The 20,136-nt window shown below is 48.7% G+C and overlaps 1 protein-coding gene across 1 annotated transcript; it reads right to left on the minus strand.

Annotated features, from left to right (window-relative positions):
• Positions 1-5,138: 5,138 nt before the first annotated feature.
• Positions 5,139-16,548, minus strand: CHRNA10 (cholinergic receptor nicotinic alpha 10 subunit; the record flags this gene model as incomplete). The annotated part of the gene is made up of 5 exons (XM_083500607.1): positions 5,139-6,202; positions 7,411-7,943; positions 10,380-10,534; positions 11,890-12,035; positions 16,479-16,548. The coding sequence occupies 5 exons, from the start codon at positions 16,546-16,548 to the stop codon at positions 5,595-5,597; spliced, it is 1,512 nt and encodes a 503-aa protein (XP_083356733.1). The 3' UTR covers positions 5,139-5,594.
• Positions 16,549-20,136: the final 3,588 nt, after the last annotated feature.

A 20,136-nucleotide genomic window follows, 5' to 3' on the forward strand; every position in this document is an offset into this window, starting at 1 on the left:
CAGAGGAAGTTTGAGTCCCATTAGCTATCTTTGCCTGGTTTAGCTGGCCAGTGGAAGCCGTTTCGCAGGGTGTGGCCACTGTCACCTGCTGACAGGAGCCACAGGTGAGATCGGAGTGCAGGAAGATGGGGACCAAAGGCATACAAACTACCAGAGAAGGAGCACGATGTGTCCCCCACCAGAAGTACTGCCCCCCAACTTCTCATAAACCCCAGATGGAGGTTATCACCCTTCAACTACAGTGGGACCTTGGTTCTCAAACTTAATCTGTTCTGGAAGTCCGTTCCAAAACCAAAGCATTCCAAAACCAAGGCACGCTTCCCCATAAAAAGTAATGCAAAATGGATTAATCCATTCCAGACTTTTAAAAACAACCCCTAAAACAGCGCTTTAACATGAATTTTACTATCTAACGAGACCATTGATGCATAAAAGGAAAGCAATCAACAATGCATCGCAGTCACTCAATCAATCAATCAATCAGTAGCTGAACTGGGTTCCACACAGTCACAAAAACAAAAAGAGCTGCAAAAACAAAAACAAAAAATAAATAGCAAAAACAGACAGACCTCAGCGGAACACTCAAAACGAAAGTGTGGCACTCAAATCTGAAGTGTAACACTCAAAACAGAGCATGTTCAGCTTCCGAAAAAAGTTCGCAAGCAGGAACACTTACTTCCGGGTTTGCAGTGTTTGGGTTCCAAGTTGTTTGAGTACCAAGGCGTTTGAGAACCAAGGTACCACTGTAATTGGGATGAAAAAATAAACAGAAAGCCACATTTTTCCATGTATAAGACTAGGTTTCCCCCCCTAAAAAGTAGTGTCCAAAATTTGGGGGCGTCTTATACATGGGGGCGTCTTTTAGAGGAAAAACACGGTAATTCCCCACATTCCAGCTCTCCCGATCCAAATTTCTACCACTTCTCTTCCCCCTCCCCACAAATATGCAACATGGCGCCTCCAAGTTTTCCCATTGCGAGGCCCAGATTTTGTCCCCCACCCCACCCCACATGGTTTAGCAGGAGGAAAATCCTGTCCTGCAAAGATTCCTTGTTTACATGTCTGGCACACAGTTCCCCTAATGTGAGCACCGAAGAATTGCTTGCTTATCGCATTTATATCCCAGCTTTTTCTCCCTGAAGCTTGAAGTGACTTACATGGTTCTACCGTGTTCACCTACCCCCATCTAATCGCCACAACACCCCTGTACGATAGGTCTGGCTGAGAGCCAGTGACTGGCCCCCAGGCTCAGCCAATGAGCTTTGTGGCTGAGTTGGGGATTCGAACCCTGATCTCTAACCGCTGCACCACGCTGCCTCTCAGTGTGGATTGCAGATCCAGCCCCGTGGTTCTGCTCCGTTCGTTTGTAGCTAGCCAGGTCCCAGCGCAGCAGAGCTAAATCACAGAACTACAGAGTTGGAAGGGATCGCAAAGGTCATGCAGTCCAGCCCCCCCAAAACCCCTTTGAAAGCCACTGGGGCATTTATATTTATATTTCTGTAGACAAGGATTAAGTGTAATAGATTTATGAAAGATTTAGAAAACTTATTGATTAGAATATTTGTATGAGATTGTATAGGGAAAATACGGAATAAGAGATACAAATTCGCTTAAAATGTATATGGGAAGAGCAGTGTAAGCGATGGAAGTCAGTCAATGAAATCTTATCATTGAGATATTTGTAGAATAAATTTGGAAGAAATTCTTCCAATTTTTCTTCTTATTTCTTCTTTTTCTTTTTTCTTTCTTTTTTCTTTTTTAAATATATGTGTGCCTATCTGAAAAATATATGTACGTATGTATTTGCATGTATTTTGCTTGTATCTTGTAATAATTATGTTAAATAAAATATAATAAAAGAAAAAGGAAGCCACTGGGGCAGAAGATGGGCAAAAAGACAAGACAACCCCACAGAGAACCTTGCAGACGCAGAGAAACGGTTGGCTTTTTGAGGACTTTATTATCATTTCCACATCTGTTTCGAGTTCCCTGTTGAGAATCTGCAGGTGGAGCACGAAGATGTCTCAGGGGGAAGGAAGCTGAGAACACCCTCATCCCGTTTCAGGATCAGTGGATCAACGAAGCAAAAGGGTCTGTGGCCCCCCTCCCACAGCTGCCCCCCCCACAGTGCTGACTCCCCTGATGGCTTTGACCTTTATTAAAATCCACGGGCTTCCGAACTAATTCATTTTACCCCTTGCCCAGCTCATTCGAACCAAAGCTCAGAATCTACAGGATAGTGTCCTTTCCCACTGCAAAGGCACATTGTCCATTTTTTGCACCATTGGAGGAACGTGCATGGGATTGGCTTCTCCCAGGGGCCAGTGGGGTCAGCTGTGAGCTTCCTTGGCCCGCCAGAGACTTGTTCAAGCACAGGGATTCTGGCGCCCGACCTCGTCTAGACTGAGATTGCCTTGGAAGTTTGGGGAGGAATGAAGAGGACGGTTGAAAATGTAGCACAAGAAAAAAGTCGCGGAAACACACCCGAACATTTGGCTTGAAGGTGGGGTGCTCTCAAGCCTGCAAACGAGCAAGTCTATCCCCAAATTAAGATCTCGTCGGCGGGTTGCACAAGGTCGAAGCAAGCAAGCGTAACCAAAGCGAGAGTGATAATTGGCATTTCAGGATTCGGGCAAGCGATGAAATGTGACAAGAAGGACAGAGAAGAAAGTCCCCTTGGGAAACATGCACACATTTAAAGCACTCTTAAAAAGCAGAGACATCACCTTGCCAACAAAGGTCCATATAGTTAAAGCTCTGGTTTTCCCAGTAGTGATGTATGGAAGTGAGAGCAGGACCACAAAGAAGGCTGATCGCCGAAGAATGGATGCTTTTGAATTCTGGTGCTGGAAGAGACTCTTGAGAGTCCCATGGACTGCAAGAAGATCAAACCTCTCCATTCTGAAGGAAATCAGCCCTGAGTGCTCACTGGAAGGACAGATCCTGAAGCTGAGGCTCCAAGACTTTGGCCACCTCATGAGAAGAGAAGACTCCCTGGAAAAGACCCTGATGTTGGGAAAGATGGAGGGCACAAGGAGAAGGGAACGACAGAGGACGAGATGGTTGGACAGTGTTCTCAAAGCTACCAGCATGAGTTTGACCAAACTGCGGGAGGCAGTGGAAGACAGGAGTGCCTGGTGTGCTCTGGTCCAGGGGGTCACGAAGAGTCGGAGACGACTAAACGACTAAACAACAACTATGTTACTTTCAATGCCAAGGTTTTTTGTCCCTAAATCATTTTGAACTTCTGAAAGCTTTGGGGCTTCTTTACACCTGCCAGTTTCTCCCTATTGTGCTTAAGCAAAGATCCACACTCCCCTCAGTATTGCTAAAGGAGGGAATGAACTCCTTGTGGATTCTGCACGAAGGTGTGGGGGGTGGGGAGCCAGATTCTGAAGCTGAAATCTCTGGTCGGCATGACTTAGGTAAATCACTTGACAACAGGCAGAGGGCCTTCTTGGTGGCGGCGCCCACCCGGTGGAACGCCCTCCCATCAGATGTCAAGGAAATAAACAACTATCTGGCTTTTAGAAGACATCTGAGGGAAGCCCTGTTTAGGGAGGTTTTCAATGTTTGATGTTTTATTGTGTATTTAATATTATGTTGGGAGCCGCCCAGAGTGACTGGGGAAGAAGAAGAAGAAGAAGAAGAAGAAGAGGAGGAGGAGGAGGAGGAGGAGGAGGAGGAGGAATTTGGATTTGATATCCCGCTTTCTCACTACCCGAAGGAGTCTCAAAGCGGCTAACATTCTCCTTTCCCTTCCTCCCCCACAACAAACACTCTGTGAGGTGAGTGGGGCTGAGAGACTTCTAAGAAGTGTGACTGGCCCAAGGTCACCCAGCAGCTGCATGTGGAGGAGCGGAGATGCGAACCCGGTTCCCAAGATTACGAGTCCACCGCTCTTAACCACTGCACCACACTGGCTCTCTCTGGGGAACCCAGCCAGATGGGCAGGGTATAAATAATAAGTTGTTGTTGTTGTTGTTGTTGTTGTTGTTGTTGTTGTTGTTGTTGTTGTTGTTACAACCAATATGGTTTTGGATATAGCTGTACATGTTCTGTTCTGCTGGCCACGGAGGAAGGGCCCAAAGCCATGCAGGAGGCAGGACAGCTGACCCTCGACCTCAGGGCATTCTGCTTCTGTTCCACAAACACAGAAGCCTTTGTGTCCTGCATCAGCCCGGCTTCATCAAGCTGGTCTCCAGGAGGGCTAGAAACACGTTAGGGCTTGTTGGGTTGGTTGGCTGGTTGGTTTTGGAGTGGGAGCAGGGCTGTTAAATGGGATTTGCAGAAGGCCGAACTCAGTGCTGCCCTGGGCACTAAAACTCTGCATTTGCATCATCCTAGAATTATAGGTGCTTTTGAATTCTGGTGCTGGAGGAGACTCTTGAGAGTCCCATGGACTGCAAGAAGATCAAACCTCTCCATTCTTAAGGAAATCAGCCCTGAGTGCTCACTGGAAGGACAGATCCTGAAGCTGAGGCTCCAATACTTTGGCCACCTCATGAGAAGAGAAGACTCCCTGGAAAAGACCCTGATGTTGGGAAAGATGGAGGGCCCAAGGAGAAGGGGACGACAGAGGATGAGATGGTGGGAGAGTGTTCTCGAAGCTACAAACATGAATCTGACCAAACTGCAGGAGGCAGTGGAAGACAGGAGTGCCTGGCGTGCTCTGGTCCAGGGGGTCACGAAGAGTCAGACACGACTAAATGACTAAACAACAACAACAACAGAATTATAGGGCTGGAAGGGGCGAAGGGTCATCTAGACCAACCCCCTACAGTGCAAGTGTTTGCATAATCACAAATGCACCAATGCCATTAATGGCGCTCTCCTGTTTGGATTTTCAAAGCAATAGGGAACCTCGGGATTCTGAGAGGAGAAAGTGTGCAATGGCAGTAGACGGAAGAGACTGCTGCTTGCGTCCAAGGAGGAATTAAAGGAAGCACGAGGGGTTCATAATCCACATTAAGATGCAGTGTGGACAGAGCCGTAGACCAGGAGGCCTCGCGTGTAGAAGGTCCCACATTCATTCCCCAAAGGCGTCTTCCAGAGAGGGTTGGAAAAGACTCCCTTGCCTGAAACCCTGGCCAGCTGCTGCCCGTCAGTGTAGACAATACTGAGATGAATGAAGGGTTGTGGGGCAGCTGTTTGTGTGCAGCAGCCAAAGACTATATCGCTCATCCGCTAGATGGGTGTGGTGGTGGATGCAGAAGCAGCGGCCATGTCCGTAGTATCCAATTCCTGGCTCGACACAGAACTGTAGAGTTGGAAGGGACCCCCAGAGCCCCTGGACATGCTGTTGCCCACCCCCATGGTCCAAGAGCTGCACCCCAGCACCACCTATGGCATCCCAAGGGGTCTTGGGGCTCACCTGTCCAGCTCACACTTCCCTGGGTGCCCATCAGAAATGCCCTAGTCCTGCCAGCAGATTGGACCTTCTGCCAGCACCGTCTGCCAGCCCTGCGTGACCCACTTTTTGCAGGGCAAGTTCTCCTTCCAAAAAATGATGGTGGTGGTGATGATATCGCAGCACCCGGCTGAGGAGCAGGAAGGAGGCTCTGCTGGCATGCTTCCTGCTCCTCTGGGGCATCTCAGATGGCTTGGCCCATGATGAGGACGCTCATGATGAATACCATGGCGAAGAAGACCCACATGAAGAAGCGGTCCATCACCTTGGCGATCTTCTTCCACTCCCCGGTCCGCCTGGAAGCCGCCTTCTGGTCCCGGAAGCAGTTGGCAATGTACTCCACGTTCCTGAGGATGCTGTGGTGGTGGCAGAGGCAGCGGCTCTTGGCGCAGGGGGCCTGATCCGCAGACTCGCCCTCCCCGCCCTCCAGGTCCACGTACTGGCTGCCCTCGCCCCAGCCGGGCTGCTCCGAGGGGCTGCTGGGCCCCTGCGAAGGAGACCGGCGGGGCGGCGCTTCCTCACCGGGGGATCTCCCCCTGCCCACCCCCCGCGTGGGGCCCCCGCCATTGGCCACGCGGGCTTTGGGGGCGGGCTCCGGGTCCGGCCGGGGGCTCTTGCAGCTCTCCCCCACTTCGTAGACGAAGAAGATGCGGGCCATGTATTGCAGGATGAGCTTTTTGGCCCACCTGGGGACGGGTTTGGCTCCAGGGCCGCAGTGGTGGATGTTCATGATGAAGATGGTCAAGGCGGTCGAGGCCGTGATCATGGTCATGGTGGCGATGTAGTATTTGCCTGCAAGTGGAGGGGTCGGGGAGCGGGGGGCGGACGAACAAGAGGAGACGCTCCTTTAGCACCTGAGAGCGGCCATCACACCAATCCGGGGGGCTGGACTACAACTCCCATCAGTCCCCGCCAGGAGCCTGAAATAGAGGGAGCACCAGGCTGGGGAAGGCAACAGGAGACCTTCGCAGGTATTATTAATATATTATTATTATTATTATTATTAATTTATTTATTTATTTATTTATTTATTTATTTATTTATTTATTTATTTATTTATACCCCACCCATCCTGCTGGGTTTCCCCAGCCACTCTGGGCACCTCCCAACTGAATATTAAAAACACAATAAAACATCAAATATAATTATTATTATTATTATTATTATTATTATTATTATTATTATTTTAAAAAATATTAAAATTTTAAAAACTATTACAGTGGTACCTCGGGTTAAGTACTTAATTCGTTCCGGAGGTCCGTTCTTAACCTGAAACTTTTCTTAACCTGAAGCACCACTTTAGCTAACGTGGCCTCCTGCTGCTGCTGCTGCGCCACCAGAGCACGATTTCTGTTCTCATCCTGAAGCAAAGTTCTTAACCCGAGGTACTATTTCTGGGTTAAGCGGAGTCTGTAACCTGAAGTGTCTGTAACCTGAAGCATCTGTAACCTGAAGCGTATGTAACCTGAAGCGTATATAACCCAAGGTACCACTGTAAATTTATTAAATTTTAAAAAATTATTAAATTTTTTTAAAAAAAACCTGCCCTCCCCAGCCAAGACCAGGCTCAGGGCGGCTAACACCAGGTATAAAAACAATTCATTAAAATACAACTTAAAAACAAAATTAAAATACAACATTAAAATGCAGCCTCATTTCAGTAGAAGCTCAAATCAAAAACTTTTTTGGGGATGAAAACGTCAAATCTTCACCAAGGCCAACTATCCAGACCAGTCCTACGTGGGCCAGAAAAAAGCCAGGTAAGTCCCCAAATAGGAGTTCCATCAGAGAAGGAGAAAGGGAAAGAGGGGGAGGGAATCAAGTTGATTCCAATCCAAAGGCCAGGCGGAACAACTCTGTCTTCCAGGCCCTGCGGAAAGAGATCAGATCCTGCAGATGTCAACCCCAAACACGCAATATCCCTTTTTTCAGTTTCCTTGTTTCTGGGCTGGGCCCAGAGACGCCGCAATCCTCACCTTCTCCCCCCAGGGACTACTCACCGATGAGGGGCACGTTCTCCGAGGGGGGCATGCTCTCGGCCACCAGCAGCTGGAAGACGGTCAGTGCCAGGAGGACGGTCACCCCCAGGGACACCTTCTCCCCCGAGTCGGCCGGGAGGTAGAAGCCCAGCGGGGCCAGGAAAGAGATCATGATACAGGGGAGAAGCAGGTTGAAGATGTAGAAGGAAGCTCTCCTCTTGAGGTGCAGCGTGTAGGTGACGTCCGGGTAGGGCTCCGAGCAACACCCGTAGGTGACCACGCTGCGCTTGGCTGGCATCCCCAGAACTTCCCACTCCACGTTCTCCACAAAGTCCGTCAGGTCCCCCGTCTCCTGTTTGTTCAGGATGTCAATCTGGTTGCCGTTGTAGGTCCAGGAGCCAAAGGTCAGTCGGCACTGCTGGCCGTCAAAGGGGAAGTAGGAGACGTCCACCTTGCAGGAGCTCTTGGTGATGGCCGGAGAGTCCCACATGATCTGGCCGTCCGAGTGGATCACCACGTTGGTCTCCATCGAGCCCGTGAACTGGTCATCGGCGCTGCAGGAGGGGAAAGGAGAGAAATAATTATTATTGTTATTATTTATACTCCACCCATCTGGCTGGGTTTCCCCAGCCACTCTGGGAGGCTCCCAACAGAATACAGTGGTACCTCGGGTTAAGTACTTAATTCGTTCCGGAGGTCTGTTCTTAACCTGAAACTGTTCTTAACCTGAAGCACCACTTTAGCTAATGGGGCCTCCTGCTGCCGCCGCGCCGCTGGAGCACCACTTCTGTTCTCATCCTGAAGCAAAGTTCTTAACCTGAAGCACTATTTCTGGGTTAGCAGAGTATGTAACCTGAAACGTATGTAACCCGAGATACCACTGTATTAAAAACACAAAATAGGGGGTGTCTTATACATGGGGGGCGTCTTATAGACGGAAAAACATGGTAATTCCCCACATTCCAGCTCTCCTGATCCAAATTTCTACCACTTCTCTTCCTCCTCACCAAAAACATGCAACATGGCGCCTCCAAGTTTTCCCATTGCGAGGCCCAGATTTTGTCCACCCACCCCCATGGTTAAGCAGGAGGGAAATCCTGTCCTGCAAAGATTCCTTGTTTACATGTCTGGCACACAGTTCCCCTAATGTGAGCGCCGAAGAATTGCTTGCTTATTGCATTCATATCCCGGCTTTTTCTCCCTGAAGCTTGAAGTGACTTACATGGTTCTACTGCCCCCCCCATCTAATCCCCACAACACCCCTGTGAGGTAGGCCTGGCAGCATTAAACATTAAAAACTTCCCTAAACAGGGCTGCCTTCAGATGTCTTTTTAAAGTCAGATAGTTGTTTATTTTCTTGACATCTGATGGGAGGGTGTTCCACAGGGCAGGCGCCACTACCGAGAAGGCCCTCTGCCTGGCTCCCTGTAACCTCACTTCTTGCAGGGAGGGAACCGCCAGAAGGCCCTCGGAGCCGGACCTCATGTCTGGGCTAGACGATGGGATGGAGACGCTCCTTCAGGCATACAGGACTGAGGCCGTTTAGAGCTTTAAAGGTCAGCACCAACACTTTGAATTGTGCTCGGAAACGTGCTGGGAGCCAATAAAGGTCTTTCAGGACCGGTGTTACGGGGTCTCGGTGGCCACTCCCAGTCACCAGTCTAGCTTCCGCATTCTGCAATAGTTGCAGTTTCCGATGAAGCATCAGTGCCAAGTCAGGAAAGCAGCTCTCTGTTTTCAGGAGAACATCCATTTCATTTCATTTACACTGGTATCTCGGTTTTCGAACGTAATCCATTCCGGAAGACGTTGGACTTCTGAAAACCAAAGCAATTACTTCCGGAAGCATTTACTTCCAGAAAACTCAATACAGAAGCCGTGTGGCACGTTTGACTTCCGAAAAGCATTCGAAAACCGAAGCAATTACTTCTGGGTTTTCGGTGTTCGAAAACCGAAATGTCTGTCTTTCGAGACGTTCAAAAACCAGGGTACCACTGTACTATAATCCTACCCTGCTTTTCACTCATGTGAGTCATAAAGCGGCTTACATACAATAAATAATAACTACTATTAATAACTATTTTAGAACTATAATAATTATAAAAATAATGGTCGCGGGGTTTAGATAATCAAAATTTATGTGTTGTAAAACAGCTAATAAAAAGGTGTAGAAAACAAACATAGGGAAAAGAGGGGTGGAAAGTCAATAAGAAACTTTGTATGTTAAAAAAACTGTATAATGATAAATGCTTTGAAATATCGTTTAGGACTTAATACAAATGATATAAAAACAATAAATAGTAACTTAGTAAAGGTAAAGGTAAAGGGACCCCTGACCGTTAAGTCCAGTCGCAGACGACTCTGGGGTTACGGCACTCATCTCGCTTTACTGGCCGAGGGAGCCAGCGTACAGCTTCCGGGTCATGTGGCCAGCATGACTAAGCCGCTTCTGGCGAACCAGAGCAGTGCACAGAAATGCCGTTTACCTTCCTGCTGGAGCAGTACCTATTTATCTACTTGCACTCTGACGTGCTTTCAAACTGCTAGGTTGGCATGAGCAGGGACCGAGCAACGGGAGCTCACCCCGTCGTGGGGATTCGAACCGCTGAACTTCTGATCGGCAAGCCCAAGAGGCTCAGTGGTTTAGACCACAGCGCCACTTGCAACATAAATAAAATAATGAACAAATCAACAATAAAATAACCACCTTCTATAAATCATTAGCAAAACAACTTATAAAATGGATTAAATAGCATAACCACAAGAAGCCATTTTATAAAATTTGCGGAGCGTCACAGGACCCATAATCCACAAAACAATATGAAGAACATTAGCAGACTAAAAACCAAAAACAAACTTAAAGCACTGCTGAATCCAGACACTTTCTCTCCCTGCTCCCGTGACTCATAGTCTTCCACTTGGTTCATCAAAAAACACCTTCGCAGAACATCTTTTAAAGGGAAGGGCTGTAGCGCCACTGTGAAACCTACTTGTTATACAGAACGATGTCCGGCCTCCAGACGTAGCTGCTTGGGATCCGTATGGTGTCAATGCCATCGTAAGCCTCCTTCTCCCAGCTCAGGTAGGCGTCCACCCACACCTGCCGGATCCACAGGTAAGCCGTCAAGATTTGATTCCTCTCATCCTGCAAGGCAAGAGGGAAAACAACCTCAGATACAGGGTGCAAGGAGCACACCTTATGCTCTGCTTTTCTTGCAGAGCGGGGCATCGGATGGGGAATCTGGGGGAAATCGGCTTTGACACACACACACACACACACACACACACACACACACCCTTTGCAATACCTCCTTTTTTTTCTTTAGAGGCGAGGAAGGAATAGACCAAGTGCCATTGCCCAGCCTGTTAGAAAGTGGTTTCTAATCCTAATTGCTAAAAACTGGAAAAAAGAAACTGTGCCAACAGAAAAGGAATGGCAAGACAAACTGTTATTGAGTACGGTATATTGAACTGGCTAGATTAACAGAGGCGATGAGAGATCACACCAGACAAGAGCTTCAAAAAGCAGGGGGGAAATGCAGGGAACACTTCACAAAACAGTGCCCTAAAATACATACCTGGACTTGTTTCGATTAATGTCTTCAGGAGACTTTGTGGATATTTAAGTTATAATTAGAAAATTCTTAATAATTATTCATAAAGGAAACATTTATAGGAAGTAAATAAGGAGGTCAGATACAGGATAAAGGAAGTCTTTTATTTGGTTGTTTGTATTGTTGTATGTTATGCTCATTGTATGTTAAAAGTAAAGGTAAAGGGACCCCTGACCATTAGGTCCAGTCGCCAACGACTCTGGGGTTGTGGCGCTCACCTTGCTTTATTGGCCGAGGGAGCTGGCGTACAGCTTCCAGGTCATGTGGCCAGCATGACTAAGCCGTTTCTGGTGAACCAGAGAAGCGCACGGAAACGCCGTTTACCTTCCCGCCAGAGTGGTACCTGCTTATCTGCTTGAACTTTGATGTGCTTTTGAACTGGTAGTTGGCAGGAACTGGGACCGAGCAACGGGAGCTCACCCCCTTGCGGGGATTCGAACCGCCGACCTTCTGATCGGCAAGTCCTAGGCACTGTGGTTTAACCCACAGAGCCATCCACATCCCAGTCATTTGCTTACCTCCCTGAAATGCAAAAAGAAAGTCATATTTCATTTAGATGGAGATTGCATGAAGACTTATTAGATGATCAAAAAGCAAGATGAGTGCCGCAACCCCAGAGTCATCCATGACTGGACCTAATGGCCGGGGGTCCCTTTCCCCTTTAAGCAAATAGCGAATGAAAGTCTCCAGTTGGGAAAAGAGAACTCAAAGCACTTCGGCAAAACAGGGCCCTGGCCTAGCCAACCAAGACCAAAACCCCATGCAATGGGGCGCAAGACACAGTGGATCTATCCATAGCCGTCCAGCCTCTTCCGACAAGAGTGCTCTGACCCTCGGCTGCATTTGAAGCCTCTTCCACCTGCCCTCCAAGCACCAAAGGACTCACCATGTCGATGATCTGGGACAGGGTGACCTGCAGCGTGACATTGAGAGCTCGGTCAGTATCTTCTGCCGGACGCAGCGCGTTGGAGTAGTTGGCAAACAGGTCGTTGAGCAGCTTATAGGCAAACTTGCCCTGAGCCCCTGAGCAGCCTGGGGGAAAAGGAGGCCAAGTTGTGGGGCAGGGTGGAGGGGGGAGAGAGAGAACAAAGGAAAGGTCCGTGTCAGCTGTTTCCAAAATATTTAAAGGCCACCAAAACCTCGGTTCCATAAATGCCTGTGCCCCCTTCTCTACCCTATGAAAAGCAGAATGACAGCTTGCACAACCCACTAAGGAAGATAGGAAGACAATAAACTTCAAAGCAGCAGCAATTTAGTTGCACATGTGTTGAAAATCCAGTTAAAACTATTTCACAGATTCGTAGAGTTGGAAGGGACAACAAGGGTCATCTACGGGTGAAACTCAGAAAATTAGAATATCATGGAAAAGTTCATTTATTTCAGTAATTCAACTTAAAAGGTGAAACTAATATATGAGATAGACTCAAGACATGCAAAGTGAGATATGTCAAGCTTTGATTTGTTATAATTGTAATGATCACGGCGTGCAGCTGATGAAAACCCCAAATTAACAATCTCAGAAAATTAGAATATTATATGAAATCAGCAAAACAAGGATTTCAAATAGAGCAAGACTGGACCTCTGAGAAGTAGAAGCAGATCTCGCTTTGCATGACATGAGTCTATCTCATATATTAGTTTCACTTTTTAGGTTGAATTACTGAAATAAATGAACGTTTCCACAATATTCTAATTTTTTGAGTTTCACCTGTAGTCCTAATATATAATTTTTATTAACTTTTCTAATTACATTTCAAAATATTAATTTAAACAACCTTAAATCAATGACTTCCCATCTTCTCTTTTGGGGGTTCATTTTGCATACCACACATCCCTGCATATATTAGATGAACTAAACCATTCAGTAATCCATTGTTACATCCATCAAAACATATTTATACTGTTGAATTTATCTTAGTGCTACCAGCGCTTTTAAATAAACACAATTTCCACCCATATATTCAGTGAACGTTTCCCATTCTTCTTTAAACGTACATTTTCCTTGTTCTCTTATTCTATATGTTAAATTTGCACAAGGATCATTTAGTCCAACCCCTCCAACATGCCCAACCTGGGGCTCGAACCCCCAACCCTGAGCTTAAGAGTCTCCTGCTCTACCAGCTGAGCTATCCCAACTGAGCTATTTCAATTATTTCACTCAACAAAACTGATGAACTTGAAAGGGACGGTGCTTGCTACATCCCTGCTGGAAGCATATTTCACAGCACAGTAAATTCTTTTGGACTGTGGTTTTGGGGGTGGGGGTGCCAAAAGCTGCCTCTCCGTTGATGGCCATCGCTGCCTCCTGTGGGAGTGTTAACAGAGAAATCTGAGGGCTCCCTTGGACAAAAAAACAAGGACACCAGGCAGGAATACCAGAGCAAAACAGCAGCCAGTAGGCTTGGTCTTGATTGAAGACTGTCGCAACAGGACTCCCACCTGCCACCAGGTGGAACAAGATGGAAGCCCCGAACAAAAGAGCCCCCAATCTTTTATTAGCTGCTAATCCCCATGTTAGGGATGCGGGTGGTGCTGTGGGTTAAACCACAGAGCCTAGGGCTTGCCGATCAGAAGGTCGCGGTTCGAATCCCCGTGACGGGGTGAGCTCCTGTCGCTCGGTCCCTGCTCCTGCCCACCTAGCAGTTTGAAAGCACGTCAAAGTGCAAGTAGATAAATAGGTACCACTCTGGCGGGAAGGTAAACGGCATTTCTGTGTGCTGCTCTGGTTCGCCAGAAGCGGCTTAGTCATGCCGGCCACATGACCCGGAAGCTGTATGCCAGCTCCCTCTGCCAATAAAGCAAGATGAGCGCCGCAACCCCAGAGTCGGCCGCGACTGGACCTAATGGTCAGGGGTCCCTTTACCTTTAATCCCCATATTACACACCCCCAAACTACATCAGTCATACATCATGGTTACATCATGAAAGGGGAGGTCTGGTGGCAGTGATCTGAGCATCCTGGACCCTGCCCCATGGTTCCCCTTGCCCTCCACCAAACACCCATCAAGTGTAACAAAAGAGATATTTACATTTCCCTGTTTCCCAGCCAAGTTCATCACACCCTTTTGTCTTCATCTGGGTTTGTTATTTCTGGAATGGCCACCTGCCCGGCACTCAGGTATCAGGATGCCAGGAATTATCCCTCAGGCAGAGGGGCTGCTGAGTAGCTGAGCTCACATGTCTATATGCATTTCTGAAGTTTTCCCAGTGAGCCAGTACATGGATACATTGATCAGTGAATTCTTACATTTGGTATTGTGCAGCAAAGGCCCTTTGAATAGATAGGAAGAAACTGTGATGAAGTGTTTTGTGGGGACAAATCACAAAAGATGGTGCTGGTTTTGGTAGTGGGCTGCATGTGCATGATATCTGCTGGAGGGGCAACCCCCCAACCTATACATAAATTCCTGCAACAGGAGGGAGTTCCACAGATTAACTCTGTGCTGCCGGAAGAAGGACTTGCTTTTTATCGGTCCTGAATCTTCCCATGTTGAGCTTCATTGGACACCCACGAGTTCTACGCTACAAGAAAGGGAGAAAAATGGTCCTCTCCCCATGGACAATTTTCATGTGACAAATCCCCCCCCATCCTCTGCTTAAAAACCCCCAAGGAAGGAGAGCCTGCCACCTTCCAAGGGAGTCCATTGCACTGTGGAACAGCTCTTGCCACCAGAAAGTTCTTCTTGGTGTTTAGCCAGGATCTCCTTTCTTTGAGTCCATCAGAAAACAAACTGGCTCCATCTTCCATGGGGCAGCCCTCCAGAGTCGGACACAGGCTTGCCATTGGAGGGAGGGGGGTTTGGGATCGCTAGGGTCTTGTCCCTCTCCAGGGCCAATGGGGACACACATACACACCCTCCACACACTCAGGCCCAGTGCGGCAAGCCTCCGCAGGCCACCTGCTCTGGATTTCTTCCGCTCACCAAGCACGGGGGTCACATTCGCAGCCCTGTCCCCGGGCAGAATCCCGCAGAGGAGAGGGTCCGAAAGGGCCGTTTGTCCGAGGGGATTCTTCTGAGCAGTTGCAAGCGCCCCTCCACGGTGCCTTGCAGGGTTAAGGCACTGCACATTGGTGCAAAGACAGACTCCCCACATGGAAGCCCTGTGAACACGGCGTTCGTTCCACAACATGTGCAGAGAGGCTGTCTTCCTTCCTGTGCTGCAGCCAAGAGGTCAGCCAAGGGTAGCCAGAAGTAGCCCCAGTCAGCAGTCAGTATTATTATTATTATTATTATTATTATTATTATTATTATTATTATCATTTATATTCCACCTCTTCCTCCCAGGAATTCAAGGTGGTGAACATGGTTTTCTCCCTGTCCTCGTTTAACCCCAGCAATGACCCTGAGAGGTAGACTAGGCTGAGAGGGAGAGGGGCTGGCCCAGGGTCACACCCAGAGAGGTTTGTGGCCCAGTGTGGGGATTTGAACCCAGGGCCTAGTCCAACACTCTAACCACTACACCCCGCTGCCTCTCACCCACAGAAGGCATGCTCTGCCTCCTTCCAACACAGTGGAGCTAGCCTAAAGTGCCCATCGTGCCACTTTTAAAAGGACAGTTACGCCTCTCTATCCATTTTACAAGCAGGGAAACCGAGGCTGGGAGAGTGATTTAGAATCATTGAAAGGTAGCATTGGGGGGGACGCAGGAGTCATCTAGTCCAACTCCCTGCAATACAGAAATTGCAGCTAAATTTGCCCAAGGCTCCTTAGCGAAGGTAGGATTTGAACCCAGACCTTCTCTCTCTTCGCCAGATGGAGCCACCTTCATTACCTGGACCCCACCGGCTCTCCCCTGTCAGCACCTGTCTCTTCCTCCGTTTTTTAAGCTCCTAACAGGCAGGGGATGTTGCAAGATCCGTCCTTTCCTCGGTTTGAAAGTTTAATGACGGGTGTCCCATTTCCCTGGCAGGCGCGTCTATTGACATCTTGCAAGGTTCGCTTACAGATCAAGACACACACATTTCCAGTCCCTAACCAGCTGCATTTCCAAAGCGCAGCCTGGCCTGCATTTCCTCGCAAGAGGGCGATTGAATTGCAATTTAGCTGATGGCAGCTCCAGGACGCAGACTCTCCGGGGCCAAGTTTCTATGGAGCTGTTAGGACAAACCTCCCCGCCGTGAAAACAACTCTTTTCCCAAGTATGAAACGAATGGCAAAGACAAACGCACGGGTCCTGAGGAGGAGCAGGTAGAATTCTCTCCCAGGTGGGAGGTCAAATGCAAAACCTTAGAATCTGCAGCTGGCCCGGGAGGGGGGGACAGGGGGGCAGCTGCTTGACTGAAGGCTTGCAAAATTCCAGGAGGGAGCAGCCTTTTGCTTACGAGCAAAAGTCCTTCGAGCAAGCGTCAGAGAGAGAGGGAAAGCAAAATAATTTCCTTGCACCGCATTTGCGCGGCCCCTTTCCGCTAATAAGAAGCAAAGAAGAAATCAAGGCACCATAAAGGAGAGGTGCAAAGCCTTTTGAAAGTCTTACCTGGCGCCAAGAGGAGACCCAGCAAAGAGGCAGACAGGAGGAAGGTGCCCGTCCAAGGATTCGGAGGCATCTTCACCCTCGCCAAGGTGAACCTGGGGGGTGGGAGGTGGCGAATCTCGGAAGCGGCTGGAAGGAGGGCTTTAAGTCACCCGGAGAGCATGGCTGCGCGAGTCAGCGAGGAGAAGGCAGATGAGGAAATCCAGAGGAACCCTTTTTGCCTGTGGAAGGTCCAGTGCGTGTAAACTCTGCCCTGTGCAACTCAGACTGTCTTTTCTTTGACAGCCACCGATGGATTTTCCTTACCTAGAGTGGAAAAAAAAGCAGCCGGCCAGCCGGTCGTAGGTGACATCAGGTGGAAGGAGCAGCCTCGGAGGTTGCAAATGAACCTCTGGCAAAAGATCCGCCCTGCACAGCCAACCTAAGGGGTTGTGTGTGTGTGTGTGTGTGTGTGTGTTAGGGCAGCAGAGACACGGCAGGTCAAGGTGAGTTTGGGTTTTGCTCATCAGCCTGTTTTAGACTGCAGTCGTCTGGAAGAAAGGGGCACAAAGGCCTCGCCGGCTGGTGAAAGCAAACTGTGCCATCCGCGAAACCAAAGGAAACTTTCGTTTCCGAATGTGCACAATCAACCTGGAATCTCAGGTGTACAGCATCAGCTTGGTGGTCGTTCGGCACTCCACAAAAATCCAGTCTTTTGGCACTCACTGCAGAGGCTAGGTGACAATTATAGCAGGAAGTCTTCAGGACGCCGTAAGGCCCAGCAGACTGGCAGAGCGACTCCTCTGAAAACTGCGGGCCGCTGGACTGTGCCAACAACCAGAGCGCTGGATGAGACCCAAGGGGGTCTATCTGGTTCAGCGTCCCCATTTCCATCAGTAAAAGGAGGATTTAGGGGAGCGTGACTGGTTCCGTCACACTGGGCATGGAGCCTAGGGGGCGCCGCAGGGGATGCTGTGAGTATTATTCAGAATGAAGCAAGAGAGGTGGGGAGGTGCCGAGTTTTGGCTAGGCAAATGGTGGTGCAGAAATTTGAAACCCCTAGGTCTGCCTCTGCCACAAGGGCCTCTTCTGGGAAGCCCCCGGGCACCATGTGGAAGGAAAGTAGCTCTCTCCCTACATTTCAGGGGGTTGGACTTTATGACCCCTGGGGTCCTTTCTAGGGCTGGCTGATATCTGGTTTTCAGCCTTGCGATATATCACCAGCTAAACATCGGAATACACTGATGTGTCACGATGTCTGAAATAAGGGTGGAGCTATGTAGAGGCTAAGGGACGCGGGTGGCGCTGTGGTCTAAACCGCAGAACCTAGGGCTTGCCGATCAGAAGGTCGGCGGTTCGAATCCCCGCAACGGGGTGAGCTCCCGTTGCTTGGTCCCTGCTCCTGCAGTTCGAAAGCACGTCAAAGTGCAAGTAGATAAATAGGTACCGCTCCGGCGGGAAGGTAAACGGCATTTCCGTGTACTGCTCTGGTTCGCCAGAAGCGGCTTAGTCCTGCTGGCCACATGACTCGGAAGCTGTACGCCGGCTCCCTCGGCCAATAGAGAGAGATGAGCGCCACAACCCCAGAGTTGTCTGCGACTGGACCTAATGGTCAGGGGTCCCTTTACCCTTTACCTTTATGTAGAGGCTGGCTGGCTGGCTGTTTTTTTGCCACATTGTGATTTTTGCGCACGCAAACACATCATGATTCGCAATATAATGCCAGGTCAAAAATTATGAAACTTGTTATGGATATATCGCCCAGCCATATTGCCTTCCAGCTCTACAGTTCTGTGTGTGGGATGTAATCCACTGGGAGTACAACAGCCCTTGTTTTGCTAGAGTGGACATGCAAAGGGAAAGTTTGGTCCAGCAAGTCGAACTTCCTGTTTCTCCTGGCCTGGGGCATCCTTCCTTACATGTGACCAGTAGGTGGGCTTGACCTTACCTGACCTAACAAAAGCTCTAGTCCATGGGTAGGCAAACTAAGGCCTAGAGGCCGGATCTGGCCCAATCGCCTTCTGAATCCGGCCTGCAGATGGTCCGGGAATCAGCGTGTTTTTACATGAGTAGAATGTGTGCTTTTATTTAAACTGCATCTCTGGGTTATTTTTGGGGGGCACAGGAATCCGTTCATTCTTTTTCCTTCAAAATATAGTCCGGCCCCCCACAAGGTCTGAGGGACAGTGGACTGGCCCCGTTTCAGCAAGTTTCTTTCCTTTTCATCCTGCGAACTTCCTGGACTGAACTGCTGGCTGCCAGCCAAGCAGTCCCCCAGGTAATCTCCCATATGGGGTAAACCTGTTTGTACATGTTTGTAACTTTAAGCCTAAAGCCTGCCTTCAGGGATCACTCTGTGCTCTGCCTGATCCTTAGTAAAAGATCCTTAGTAAAACTCCAGCGGTACCTCAGGTTAAGTACTTAATTCGTTCCGGAGGTCCGTTCTTAACCTGAAACTGTTCTTAACCTGAAGCACCACTTTAGCTAATGGGGCCTCCCGCTGCTGCCGTGCTGCCAGAGCACAATTTCTGTTCTCATCCTGAAGGAAAGTTCTTAACCCAAGGTAATATTTCTGGGTCAGCGGAGTCTGTAACCTGAAGCGTCTGTAACCCGAGGTACCACTGTACTTTTTGTTACTTATGAGTAAGACTGTGGTGTCTTTCTTCTTTTAGGAGGGATTCAAGGGATCTTACCAGGAACATATTAGAACACATTTCAATCTGGACAAGCCAGATTGAATTGCTTATTGACTTCAGAAACTCACATGAGTTTGCAACCAGTTTCCACTCCGTAAAAAAGGGGGAATGAAACTTGCTAGCGCAAGTTAGGAAGGATATTAATAATCAATATATCCTCTCCTGCCACCTTCAACATTCCCACACTATGATTCTCCCAGCAAGTGGTAGTAAGTGACGCTTCTGATTGAGGAGCTAGAGCATAACCATCATGAAAGCGTAAGGTCCTGTTGCGTCCAGCTGAAGGCCATATAGCTCAGTCAGTAGAGCACGAGACTCTTAAATCTCAAGGTTGTGGGTTCAAGCCCCACGTTGGGCAAATGATTCCTGCATTGCAGGGGGCTGGACTAGATGACCCTTGTGCTCCCTTCCAACTCTATAATTCTCTGATCCTGTTCAGTTAGGGCAATGCAACCAATTTCTCTGAATCCAGAACTGGATTGGGATGATTTGTACCAAAATCCAGACTTGAGGCGAGGCAGTTACAGAGTGGGTCACTACAGAGCAGTTACAAAATGGCCTCTGAAAAAGACAGCCAGTCTTCAAAGTGTTGCAAATATTTCTTGCACCATATAAGGAGAATGCCAGGGTGGGGAGGAGAGCTGGACTTTGCTCATCAAGAGCTCTGGTTTCCAATCCCAGGCCAGAATCTCACCCAACTCTCTCCAGTCACAGTGTTTGATGGGAGGGCCTGAGGGCAGCAGGCCCTTCGCTACTCATGATGCCCAGGAACGTATACAGAGCGTAGCACCTTGGATGGTGGAGGAATAACACAGCTCCCCTCACACCCAACTCTTGTGCCTGCACCTTTCCTCCTAAAGAGGGACACGCACACCCCGGAACTGAACATTGCCCCCTAGTTACAATAGAGACCCAAATCTGAGGTTGAGCCATTTGATTCTTTAAAAAGGGGCAGGGAAGGGAAAAAAGAGAGGCAATCAGGAAGA

The sequence above is a fragment of the Podarcis liolepis genome, assembly GCF_965112155.1.
Source record: "Podarcis liolepis genome assembly, chromosome: 4".
Taxonomy (NCBI): domain Eukaryota; kingdom Metazoa; phylum Chordata; class Lepidosauria; order Squamata; family Lacertidae; genus Podarcis; species Podarcis liolepis.